Below are 13,028 nucleotides of genomic sequence, written 5' to 3'. Positions count from 1 at the left end.
TTCATTTATTCACTTGATTGTTCTTTGTTTGTTTTTCCTTTCTTCTTTATCTGTCTTTTGTTTGTTGTGTTTTAATATCTCTGATCTTTTTCTCATTTTTCTGTTCATTCACTCATTTTATTTTACAGTTTGTCTGTATATCTAGCATTTGGTCTTTCTTTCTAATTACATTTTTCATGCCTGTTTGTCTGTTTCTTTGCTTGCTATTCTTCCCCTTTTCCTTTCCCCTGTTTTTCCTTTTGTTTTGTTTGGTTTAATTTTCTTCCTTGTTCTTTACCTTTCTCTTTCCTCTCTGTTTTTCCTTTACTTCATTTTCCTTTCCTTTACTTTGCATTTTATTTTTACCCTTAACTTTTCCTTTCATTCTCTTTCTCTTTCCTCCTGTCCTTCTTCTCTTTCCCCTTTTCTTTTCCTTTTTAATCCTATTTTGTTCTCCTTTTCCACTTCCCTTCCTTTTTCCTTCCTTTCCTTTGAAGTTGTGCTTAGACCTACTAGTTGGAGTTTAAAACTTTAGAGGGTACACAAAGTACTTGTAACAAATCAATGTCAGTTTAAAGCAACTGTCTCAGCATTATTTACTAAATATCAACAATGTCTTAAAGGTTTCCCAGCTGTCACGTCAGACGTGTAGATTTTTATGAGCTGTGGGTTTATGTGTAATTCAATTTCACATTCAGCTCGTGATCTTCTCAGTCTCCCTACTTCCTTTTTCCTCTCTCTCATCCTTTTACTACCAGTCTCTCCATCTCTTTCAATTAAGAGCAAGCTCTCAGATCCCTCGCTGATACATCACAACAGACGCTAATACAAACAGGTTATGTATTCATGCACTATCAGCATGCAGCGTTTCCCTAGAGGACGTTTTTAACAATCTTAATGAACACGGGCTACTGATGAGTGTTTGTTAGACTCAAGCTCATGTTTTATCTACCTGAAAGTGTCTATTTATGTACAACAGGGTCTATTTTTGCATGGATGAGATAGAAAATAGGACTCAAATACTGTCACCTACTTATCTAGAGATGAATTTCTGCTCTGAAGTGTGTGTGTGTGTGTGTTCAGCCTGGTGTATTTGCTCACTTGCTGAATGGTAGTGAAAACAGACAGGCTGTATTTCTCTTCCTCCGTTGGATTCACCTTGGGAGCCACGCACAGAAACATCAGTGGGAGATATAAAGGCTCTGATTGGGTCGTGGAGTGGTGATGTCAGGGCTGATAATAGAGTTAGAGGAGTGACACAGCAGCACTCACTTACTGTGATGGAGGAGATTTGTGCTCCCCCATTCTTTCTTTCTTTCTTTCTTTCTTTCTTTCTTTCTTTCTTTCTTTCTTTCTTTCTTTCTTTCTTTCTTTCTTTCTTTCTTTCTTTCTTCTATGAATCTTTCGTTTGTTCATTCTGTTTTTTGTTCTTTCATTTGCTTGTTTCTTACTTTTTTGTATCTTTCATTTTTCATTTTGTTTGTTTGTTCTGTGTATCTTTAGTTTTTTATTTGTTTGTTTCTTTATTACTTTTTATATCTTTTGTTTGTTTATTCTTTCTTTTTTTACTCATTCACTTTCAGTTTCATTTATTTTCATGTTTGTTCTGTGTGTTGTTACTCGTTCTTTTTCTTTCTTTATTTCTGTCGTTCACTCGTCTTTCTTGTACTTGGCCTTTTTTTCCAAATTGTTGTTTTCATCTGTAATTTATTTTCTTATTCTGTCTTTTGATCTTTAATATTTCATTAGTTTTTTTGTTTTTTACTTTTTTGTTCATTTCCTTTGTTTCCTTTTTTTGTTTTTCTGTCATTTATTTGTTCGCTTCTTTTGCTTATTTAATTGTTCTGTATGTCTGTTTTTCTTTAGTCATTTTATACTTGTTCTTTTTGTCTTTATTTCTGTCTTTTATTCGTTTTATCTGTCTTGTTTTCCTTTTATTTGTTTGCATTTATTCACTTCTTTTTCTCTTTTTCCTCCTTTTGATGTCTGTCTTCCATTTCTGTCTGTTGTTTGTTTGCCAATTCGGTCTGTTTTTAATTTGCTTTAACTTTCTCTATCTCTATCTCATTTTCACATTCTCTCTGGCATTTCTTAGGCTTCCTGCCAAATCTCACCAAAGGAAGTCTGGATGTGTCTGTTCATAACAACAGAAAAAACTGTTAGCCATTTGTTTGTTTGTTTTACTGCTGCCAAATGCTTAGTAAGTTTGCACAGCCCACACTCCAATTTCTAAATCCATTTATGTCTTTCTCTTTTTAGAGCCAGTGACTTGTAACTCGAAAAATTTCATCTGCGCCAACGGAGAGTGCATCTCCTCACGCTTCCGATGCGACGGCGACTTCGACTGCACCGATAACTCTGACGAGGTTTCAAGAACCACATTCGTCAATCACACCATTAACACACATGGTTAATCTCATTCCTGTTAAAGTGCTGACATCCTGCGCATGTGTTTTCAGAGAGGCTGTGAGAGCCACTGCTCAGAGGATCAGTTCCAGTGCCTGAATCATCTCTGTATCTCAGTCAAATGGCTCTGTGATGGACAGGAAGACTGCAAAACCGGGGAGGACGAGGCCAACTGCAGCCCTGCCAACACCGCCATGACAGGTTAGCCGCTTTCACATGCTCTTTAAATAATGCAAACAGATCCAGAGCCCATCAAAGCTGGTCCGGGACAGCTCCTATAATCACATGTCACCGAGAGGACATCTTTTATCCAAAGGGAATCACAGCTCTCCAACTACACAATAGAGACTGGAAATCTCTGCACGACCTCAAACCCTGTGACGCTGCCTTCATTTATAACCGCTAAGCCTCTACCACTTAAAACTAACAGCAAAATGACCCCACATTTGTCATCCGCTGTTACCGAACCGCATTTAAATGTCACGCTAGGATTTTCGTCCCTGGGAACGGCATGTTCCTCCCTCATCGTCAGTCCTTTGAGTCTAAATCTGCTGCTAAAGTACACTTAGTGCAAGTACCGTACACCTGCTAATACTCCAGCCAAGAGGTTGCTAGAAAGAAGCATGTATGTTTTTAAAAAAAAGTGAAACCAGAACATCTACAGTACCTGTACCGCTTTCACTGCAAAAATAAAAGGCAAAATATATTCCTCTCATCTTCCTTTTCATGTCTTCTTGAGGAACAGATGGCAAATCCACTTACTCAAGATGGATTTTTAATATTCACATCCTCTATGGTATCAATAGCCAGATACGCTCCTCCCCAGAGCTTTAAAGTCAAAATGAGATCTATTTAAGACAGAACCACAGCCTCCAGACATGTTGAGCTATATATACAGTAGTCAGCATTTGAAGTGGATTAAAAAAGTTCATCAAAGTTGTCCTAAGACAAGAACGGGTATTGTTCAAAATTCATGTATAACTTTGATGAAAGGTTTTGATCCACCTCAAATGTTGACTACTGTATTTTATATAGTGTTGAGTTATGTTTCTTTTGCTTTATTTTCTTTCTTACCTGGGTTGAGCTTGCTTTTTTATAACAAAAAAAAACTTCTATTTGTGGCAAATGTAAAAGCCCTTTGACACCAAAAGTGAATTGAATATGCCTCAGGCTAAAGGAAATGCAAATTCACGCCAAATTCAAATTAACTTGGGTTATTTATTTGAAAAAGTAGCTCAAATATTTTGTTGTGCAAAACAAAATGTGTTACTTTACTCGTTACTTTAAAAAGTAATCTGATTACGTATCTGACGTTACTTGTAATGTTACCCCACCACTGTGTGTGTGTGTATTCCTTTTTTAACTCATTAATTTATTCTAAAACTTCAATCTAAGCTAAAGAAGTCAAGAATACTCAAGAACTCAGAATTATGCATTTTCCAAACCTCAACTTCATCTGTTATTTTAACCCCAAGAGACTTGAAGTGTTTCTCTCTTTTTTTTTTTTTTTTAAGTTGAGGTCTCCCTCCACTCTTTCTTGGCCCTCGTCGTGAATATTTCAGCGCTGTGTGCTGTGCACAGGGTACCTGAGTACATCCACGCCTGCAACCGCAGTGAATTATTCTGATCGTAAGGACCACTGAAGATGCATCCAGAAAGCTCTCACACTCTCTCCCCTTCTTTTGCTCTTTCCCTGCGACTCAAAGCAAGTCAGGGGAATTTTACCCTCCGATTAATATTAATGCGGCTGAAATCACTTCAAAAAGTGCAGCCAGAAATCTCTCACAACCTCTTACTGACCGAATCTGCAGCTCAGTTCATTTCAGACTATGCCGTTCCACAGCAGAGAGTCACGTGTGCGATACAGAAGCTTTCAAGGAACGTATTGTCCCAGGACATGTAGATTGACATGTCTTATTATAGATAGGATGGACTTAGGATTCTTTGATTGGAAGATTTTTTGTGTTTCTATGCAGCTCGGCCTACGTCATGTGGTCAGAACGAGTATGTTTGCATTGGAGGGGGCTGCGTGTCGGCTAGCCAGCGCTGTGATGGACAAAACGACTGTTCGGACGGATCTGATGAGGTCAGTGTGGTACACACACAGAATCTTCACAGACTGTTTCAGCTGTGTTGGTCAATACAGTGGAAGTCAATGGGGTCCAAAAAACTTTGAAGTCTCGTTGCACAAACTTAAATTAATTGAATAGATTTGCCATATTATTTTTGTGCGCACACAGTTAAAACTAAGCTTTCAATTAATTAATGAATAAATGCTATTCATATAATACAATTAAAAATAATCATTTTTCATTATTGTTATTAATAATAATAATATATTTTAAATAATTTTTTGACTGTACAGTTACAAATAATCTTCAAGTTAGTTAATTATTTTCTACATGAATATAATATATATAAAACGATGAATTATACATTTACTTTTATATTATTTACCATAATAATATTTTTTCATTGTAGACAGTTATAATCAATCTTAAAGTTAGTTAATTATTTTCTACATAATAATAATTATATATATTATAATTGTATATTTAATTTATATATTATATTACATAATTATAATAATCTATATAAAATAATGAATTGTAATAATTATAATTTTTATTATATTTATTTAATTTTAATAATAACAGTTATAGTTAACATTTACATTAGTAAATTTTTTCTACATAATAGTAATTATAATAATTATATGTATTATAATTATATAAGTATTACATTTAAATAATAATTATAATAATCTATATAAAAAGTATTATAATACATATTATTATGATTATTAGTATTATTATTATTAATAATCATAATAAAAATTAAATAAAATCCTCAAAGTTCCAAACTTGCATGGCTTGGTTTTTACTAAAACATTAAATATGTGACATTTTCAGTGGTTTTCATCAATGCAATGGAAGTCAATGGGGTCCAAAACTATTAAGTTCTAAAAAAGAACCAAAAAGTTGCTTGGAATTAATCCAAATGATGACAAAAGGCTTATTTTTGATGACAAAAGGCTTATAATTCCCTTTAACTATGATGCAACGTTGCACAGCATTGTTTCTTGGTGGTTCCAGGCTGCTTCCTCAAGACTACGGTCTCTTTTCTCGAGGGACTTTGGTTTAATTACACCCTTACTCATAATGCAGTGTCAACAGTTCAACGGAGTTTGCCTGTCCTAATAAGGACCATTAAAACAGACCTCTTTTTCAGAGGCCCCTAGAGAGCCAAGGCCGCATTTCTTCCATGCATTATATATATAAAGCAATTTCAGCTGTATGAAAAGATCAAAGGTCATTGCTAAAGAGGACGCGCCTTTTAATTCAGCCAATCATTCAGTTGTGTTATTGAAATAGTCGAGCCTGTGCCTTTGAGAAATGTGTGTGTGTGTGTGTGTGTGTGTGTGTGTGTGTGTGAGCAGGTGGACTGCATTCTGGAGTGTAAGGAGGACGAGTTCCTGTGTCGTAATCGAGCACACTGTGTTCCCGCTCGCTGGAGGTGCGACAGGGTCTTCGACTGCCTGGATCAAAGTGACGAGGACAACTGTGACCAGGGTAACGCTCCTAAATCTGATAGTGGGCGGTGCATGTCCAAATCCCAGGATGCTTTGCACGGGATCAAGAATGTAAATGTTGAACTTAAGTGCTATTTGATGTATTTTTGAGGGAAGGGAAAAACTTATTAGTTTTGTAATGTTCAGTAACTTATATTTAATATGTTATTAGCTAGTATATAACAGGATGTTTTTATTTATTTATTTATTTATTTATTTATTTATTTATTTATTTATTTATTTGCTTCAGTTAAGTTTCCACTACAACAAATATTATTTGTGTGAATGGACTTGTTTTATTCTTGTTGTACAAACTTAATTTAATTGTGTGAAGGCTGATGATGATTATTATTAATTATTTTAATTATAATTTTTCAAATATTTTTTATTGCACACAGTTATAACTAAACTTTCACTTTGTAAATAATTTATTACAAATAATTGATATAATACAATTAAAATAATAAATATTATTTCTAATTATAAAAATCTTCTGCATCATCATTTATCATCATCAATTAGCTGATTGTTCAATAAATAAAAATAAATTATATAAAATAAAATAATAAATATAATTATTTATGGAAATAATAATGATACTTTTTCAAATTATTTTGAGTGTTCAGTTATAACTAACCTTTCAGCTAGTTAATTATTTAATAAATACAATTTATATAGCGGGCAATTCCACGCAAAAGTCATCCTTACCATGAAAAAATAAAGTTTTTACCTAAAGATCAAAACCCCTTTTAAGTTGTCCATTTAGGTCTGTAATATACTGTATTAATGTGCTGTATCAGAAATTTTAAGAAAATTGCCTTTTTTTTCCACCACATATGAGGTGAGCAACAATGCTAAAATTTTCATTTCAACCAGCCATATTTCATGCTTTCAAAAGAGGTATCAAAGACCCCCCTTTTAAAAACTTAATTTGAACATAAAGCATTCTGCTGAAAGATGGAGGCATGCCTAAGAAATAAATATACTAATTTGGTCATAACAGCACTGCCTGTTGAATTTATAAGGGCTTTAATAAAGAGGTCTCAACGCTTCAGTGCTCTGTCACGTCCGTAACGTTTTAAAGATTAAGTTTATATAATATAACAATTATAAATGCAAATAACTTGAAACTTTATATGCAAAGCTAAACTATGTTTATGCTTACTAGGATCGACATTTCATTCCACTACTTTGCTCTGAACAACCATAATAATGCGTTACGGACGTGACCGTTACGGACGCTTCACATCAAATCATATGCACTTGTGATCGGTTTCAGGCTTATCATATATTCAGTGCATATCCAATAATCGCAATAATATTTGTGCTTTGTTAGTTTTAATATGAAAAAATGTCTCAGCTTTCAAATTCAGTCTATTTTATAACAAAATGTAAACAATAGAGGCCGCTCTTTAATACGGCGTGGTATATTTCTATATATAGCGCCTCAGTGCGCGGCGGATAAAGCGCACATGAACGGATCTTCTCTTCCTCTGCCAGTTACAGGACGAAATATGAATATCAGAAGGTAGTATATGATACAGCACAACTTAAAGAAGAGCATGTGTCTTATAGCCATAGAAATATGGGATCCTTCCTTCGGGATGTCGCGTTTTTCCCTCTTGGTTAAAACATGAATATTCATCATAATCCCGCGATCAAGCTGACAAAATAATAGTGATATTGCAATCATTTTGACTTACGACTTAAAAGTAGTTTAAAAGTAGACATTTCAGACGTCCTATAGATATATTTCTCAGGTATGTGAGGCAAGGCTACATTATACGCGGAGTTTCGGTTCATTTATGAGGCGCGCTCCACTTCACGCGACGGCGCCTCTGTGTCCTGATTAAATTGTCTGCTATAGCCTATTTCAGGGCTATTCAATTAGTTTCATTCGAGGGCCGCATTATCAGATCGAAAAGTTGAGGTGGGCCGGTGGGTTGGTTTGGGGGTTTATCTTATTTATTGAAACATAACAGTTTCAATAAATAAGTTAAAGTAACCCTAAAGAAGTGTGGTATTTACTTGGAAATGTGGTACCCAACAGTATGCAAATATATAAAACCATAATAAATAAAAACTTGATAATTTACAGCTGTGTACAACTATTTTCCTTGGAACAAATAAATTATTTATACAAACTTATAGCTGTTGGTGAGAAATAATAATTATTTTATTTATAATTGTTATGCTTAAATGAAAATATTCTGACAGTGAGACTTGTTAACCACAGGCTACTCGCTCCCACTGTATAAAAAAATGCCTAAACACAAGTTAAAAACTATACGCACCTTTACAAAGAAACTGACATAATTTCATAACAAGCATTAAATATTCCTCTACCTACCTAATAAAACTAATGCAATATAAATCACTATATTTACTATTATACTATATAATATTATAGTATATATTTACTATATTTATTTATTACTACATAGTATTCAATATAAATATTGCACATTTCTGCCCAACCATGGTAAATTACTACAGTAAATGTGGTAAATGTTTGTAAGGGTGATTAGGGGATTTAAAGTCTTCTAATTTCGTTCATGCCACAATGTTTCTCCTGCTTTCCTCATCAGTCTTGTTGGGAATGTTGAGGCTGTTTCATCCGATTTAATACTAATTAAATCATCGAGTGATTTGTGGTTTGTAACAGAAATGTTTCTGTCGAACTGAAACGCTTCCACTGGTTGTCGCAACGCTGTTTAATATTAGTGTGTCCGGGACCGGGAGTAAACGCAACTCCGCGCTGGGCCGTGTTTAAACAACTAGTGAAACAACTGAAAACATCGCTATTTGTTGTAACTGTACTGAACGAGAAACCGCTTCAGATGATTCAGTGACGGAGCAGTCCGAATGAATCCGAATAGTTTTAGACCGTTATGCAAGCGCGTTTAGAAAGAATCGAACCAAAAGAATGATTCATTCACAAATGATTGGTAGCCTATCGCTGGTTCAGTCGACATAAATTCGGGACACATATAATAACTGCTGAAATATTCACACGTAAAACGTTTCTCAGGTCAATCGGAGCAAAAAGAGGATGAGGGAGGTTGGTGCCGTCGGGCCGCATGGAGATGATTGGCGGGCCGCATGTGGCCCGCGGGCCGCCAATTGAATAGCCCTGGCCTATTTGCTTCTTATTTAAAAAAATCCAGGCAATTTGTTGATGAAACATTGATTAAAATTAAGATACAATTTATCCAAAACGAAATTCACATTAAAGAAAAGCTTTCTACAAAAAAAAAACTAAAGAATTGGTCAAAATCATGTCTGCCCGCTGATATACTGTATCCGATATATTGCGCATCTTATGATCTTACTCATGCTGTTATCCTTTCATATAATCAACATATGAAATAAAAAATACAATTATTTTATTTAAACATTAATACGAGACTAAATGCCTACTCAAATGTAATGTTGGAGTGGGATTTGAGTGAACGCCGTCTTACCGGTGAGCATGTTGGGGGAGAGGTACGATTTTCGAACAAACATTGAATATTATTTTTGCTTATAATACCAATCCTTAATATTTGGTGTTTTAAATGCCTGTTTGAGGTCTCTGTGAACGTTTTAAAGCAGTATTTTAGTGCCGCTTTCAGAGCGGTCACGTCCATAACGGAGAACTGTCACGTCCGTAACATTGTTTTTTCCTCATAAATGCGAAAACGAAAAATAACATAAAATGAATATTTTATGTTCTGTGGAGAGCCAACCCTTCTTCATTCGGTGGGTACTATTACTTTTGGTTTGCGCAGTGTAATTCACAGAATTACTAAAAAATATTTTGGCAACAAAATGTTAGAGATTTTTTTTGTCACGTCCGTAACGCATGTGTATTTCCCTCATATTAAATATAAAACGCATGCGTAGACTGATATTTTTCTAATGTCTGGACTCCTTTATTAAGGGAGTATGGATATATAAACAGACGTTTACAATATATTGGTATTAAATGCATTTTCTGAGAATTTATATTTCAAGTTTTGACTGCAAATGTCACGTCCATAACGCTGGAATTGCCCTAGCACAATGTAAAAAATCATTATATCATTATAAATGAACAAATAATTAAATGTCAAATTATGTTTGTATATAGTTATTTTCATTTCAGTGAATAATATAATTTATTTAAAATGATTAAAAATAACAAATACCACTATTTATCATAATAATAATTTTTCAATTGTTTTTGAGTGTACACAGTTTTAACTAAACATTAATTTACATATGTTCTTATTTTAATAAATAATGTAAAACAAATGATTGATTGATTGATTGATTGATTGATTGATTGATTGATTGATTGATTGATTGATTGATTGATTGATTGATTGATTGATTGATGTACACAGCTATAACTAAAGTTTTTTTTTCTGTATCCTTATTCCTTTGGTAACTTTATGAACACACATTTGATGGAGTACCACATACTGTATAAGCATATAAATAATTTGGTACAAATTAAATCTAAGGAATAAATTCATTCACTCAATCATTCACTATGACATCCCTAAATAAAGTCATTACCATTTACTAAAAAAGAAAAAAAGTGAAATAAAAATGCCAAGTGTTCATTTCTGATGTTTCCATTTTTACTACAGACCTACAGTATATGTTTTTGTATGCATTACGTGTCTGCAACTGCCATGTATTGCGTAAATAGTAAGTAAACTAAATGTAACTTTTACATCAGTAAATCCTCAATTCAGCCAAACAAGCCCGGTGACAGACGTGTGACTGACTGACATATTTATGCCGATGCCTTTAAATATCAGTTTCAACCCATGAAAGACTTGAGGGATTTTCGTCCCTCATCTCAAGAATACATTACGGCGGATCAGCTGAGCCGTGTGCGGCGCAGCACGGGAAGAACAAAATCCCCAGCCTCACGAGAGAAGTCATTTCCCCAATATTTGTGAAAATTGGCGAGGATGAAAGGTTCCGTGTTGCCACTTGATATCTGACAAGCGAGTACATGAAAGGCCTAATTTCAGTGTTTTGAAAAATTGCGGTTGTTGATATTGTTGTGAAGACAACGCCAGCCGTCATGCACCTGCGGCTCTTTAGAAGTGTTTGCATCAAAGATAAAGTCCTGCTTCTAAACGCCATGTTTATTTATTTGCAGTTTTCAGTCTCCTAAACATCTTTGTGGTTTCTAGTCTGTGTTTCTTTCAGATGGCTCTGAATCAATGGATGTGTATTGACTTCTGCCTTTGATCTTTTCCGCGTTACACAGTCTCGACACTGATGCCGGTTTGCTTTTAACGCTCGAGAAGATCTGGAAAGATCCTTTGTTTTTCTCTTGCTCCCTGTTGAACTTAATTAATAGATTGAATTACTTCAATTAGATTAAATGAAACTTAATTAAGCATTAAATAAACATACATTCACTAAAAATGGGTTTTGTTTTTGTTTTTTTTTCATTCGTTTGGTCTCTGTTCTACTTATTTCATACAAAATTAAATAAAACAAAACATTGCAAACAAATTATATTATATGATTAAGTTGAAAAGGACATAAAATGAGAAGGGTGAAATAGTATTTTCATTGTTCGTTCTTTTCATTGTTCGTTGGGCATAATTGAAAAATAAAGGACAATTCTATTTAATTTTGTTTGATTCATTCATTTGATTATTTGGGCGTTCGGTGTATAATATATATATATATATATATATATATATATATTCATGCTTTAGCTTTTTTTCCCATCATTCAAGTTTTTATGTGCACTTCCAATTTAACTTTAGCTTTAAGAGCACTTGTTTGTGAGACTTGCATTTGCACCCTTGCTTCCTGCTTTGGTCCAGTGTCAGGGCGTCGTGTTTTATTCAGGGAAACTCTGTGATATTAATGTCCATTTCTGTCAAACACATACTAGAAACCTCTCTGGCTCAGAGCTGATGACAAAGAAAGAGGGATCAGGGTGAGAAAAGCAGGATGTATTTTCAAAAAAAGCAACGCTCTTAGTCTGGCAGGCTCTTTAAGCTGGTATAAAACATGCTCTCTGAGCTGACATCCAAACTTAGGTCTTTAAACACCACAAAAACTGATCTCAGGTCATTTTATAGGATACAATCATTCTTATTTTCCCTGGCTGATGCTTTTGCTTTGACAGTCTCCATAATGCTTGTGCTTCACTGTACCTGAGGACTAAATGGGCTCCATAAATTTCATCATCAGGGTTTATAGAATGCTTTGTCGCTTGTTGGAAAGGGAAGTCAAAGTGCCTTTTCAGCTGCTGATGATTAAAAGCGTCTCAATGCCAGCTGGGGTTTATTTATAAAAAAAAAAAAAAAAAAATGCTTTTAGATGTTTGCTTTACAAACAGATTGAATGGTTAGGCATTTTATAGAAATCTATATGAATGCACAAACTGCTCGCGATACAAACCAAATGAAATTCTTGGCATAAATTCAGCCTGTAAAAATTACACTTGAACCCGTTAATTTAAATATTTAATTGTCGATTCAATTCATATTTATTTTAAACCATCAAAATGCTCAAAGATTGTACTTGTGAGGGAATGTGGAAGGTTGCTGATAAGAAACAGTTCAAATGCTTTCACAAGTCATATAAATAGATAAACTTTCCCTGGATAGGTTGTAAATTACAGTAGTGTCCCATTACTTTTTTTGAAAGCAGTATGGGCACAAATCTCTGTTCTTTTGAAGTGAGAATTATTATATATCTTAAATAAAATTATCATAGCATGAAAAATAATGTTAAACGAATTGAATGCCGATAGAATTGCAAAAACCAATACGCAACATAATTTGTATACTGTCTAAAGCATGACGATTTGTTCATCTCTGTCAATTTTTACACTCATTGTAGTGTTAAAATATGTCCTCTACCTCAAGTCAAAGCCTTTTGTTTGCAGGGTCGTTGGCTTGCCGCTCAGACGAGTTTGTTTGCAACAACACGCTGTGTAAGCTGATGGTCTGGCTCTGTGATGGTGAGGATGACTGCGGCGACAACTCTGATGAAGATTCACACATGTGTGGTATGTCTTTGAATAATTAGCTTGGTATGATTAATTTCCCACTGAATTCACATA

General features: G+C 34.3%; 1 protein-coding gene across 1 annotated transcript in view; it reads left to right on the top strand.

The window, feature by feature from the left end:
• The window catches only part of lrp1ba (low density lipoprotein receptor-related protein 1Ba), a 204,136-nt gene that overhangs the window by 160,331 nt on the left and 30,777 nt on the right, over positions 1-13,028 (top strand). The window contains exons 66-70 of the mRNA XM_081385187.1: positions 2,239-2,345; positions 2,439-2,586; positions 4,362-4,471; positions 5,825-5,957; positions 12,852-12,974. Coding sequence (XP_081241313.1) covers positions 2,239-2,345; positions 2,439-2,586; positions 4,362-4,471; positions 5,825-5,957; positions 12,852-12,974 — 621 coding nt within the window. The remainder of the gene's footprint in view (positions 1-2,238; positions 2,346-2,438; positions 2,587-4,361; positions 4,472-5,824; positions 5,958-12,851; positions 12,975-13,028) is intronic.

Source organism: Scardinius erythrophthalmus (assembly GCF_964197995.2).
Source record: "Scardinius erythrophthalmus genome assembly, chromosome: 14".
NCBI lineage: Eukaryota > Metazoa > Chordata > Actinopteri > Cypriniformes > Leuciscidae > Scardinius > Scardinius erythrophthalmus.
The sequence above is the reverse complement of the archived record's forward strand: the minus strand, read 5'-3'. Positions and strand labels throughout refer to the sequence as shown.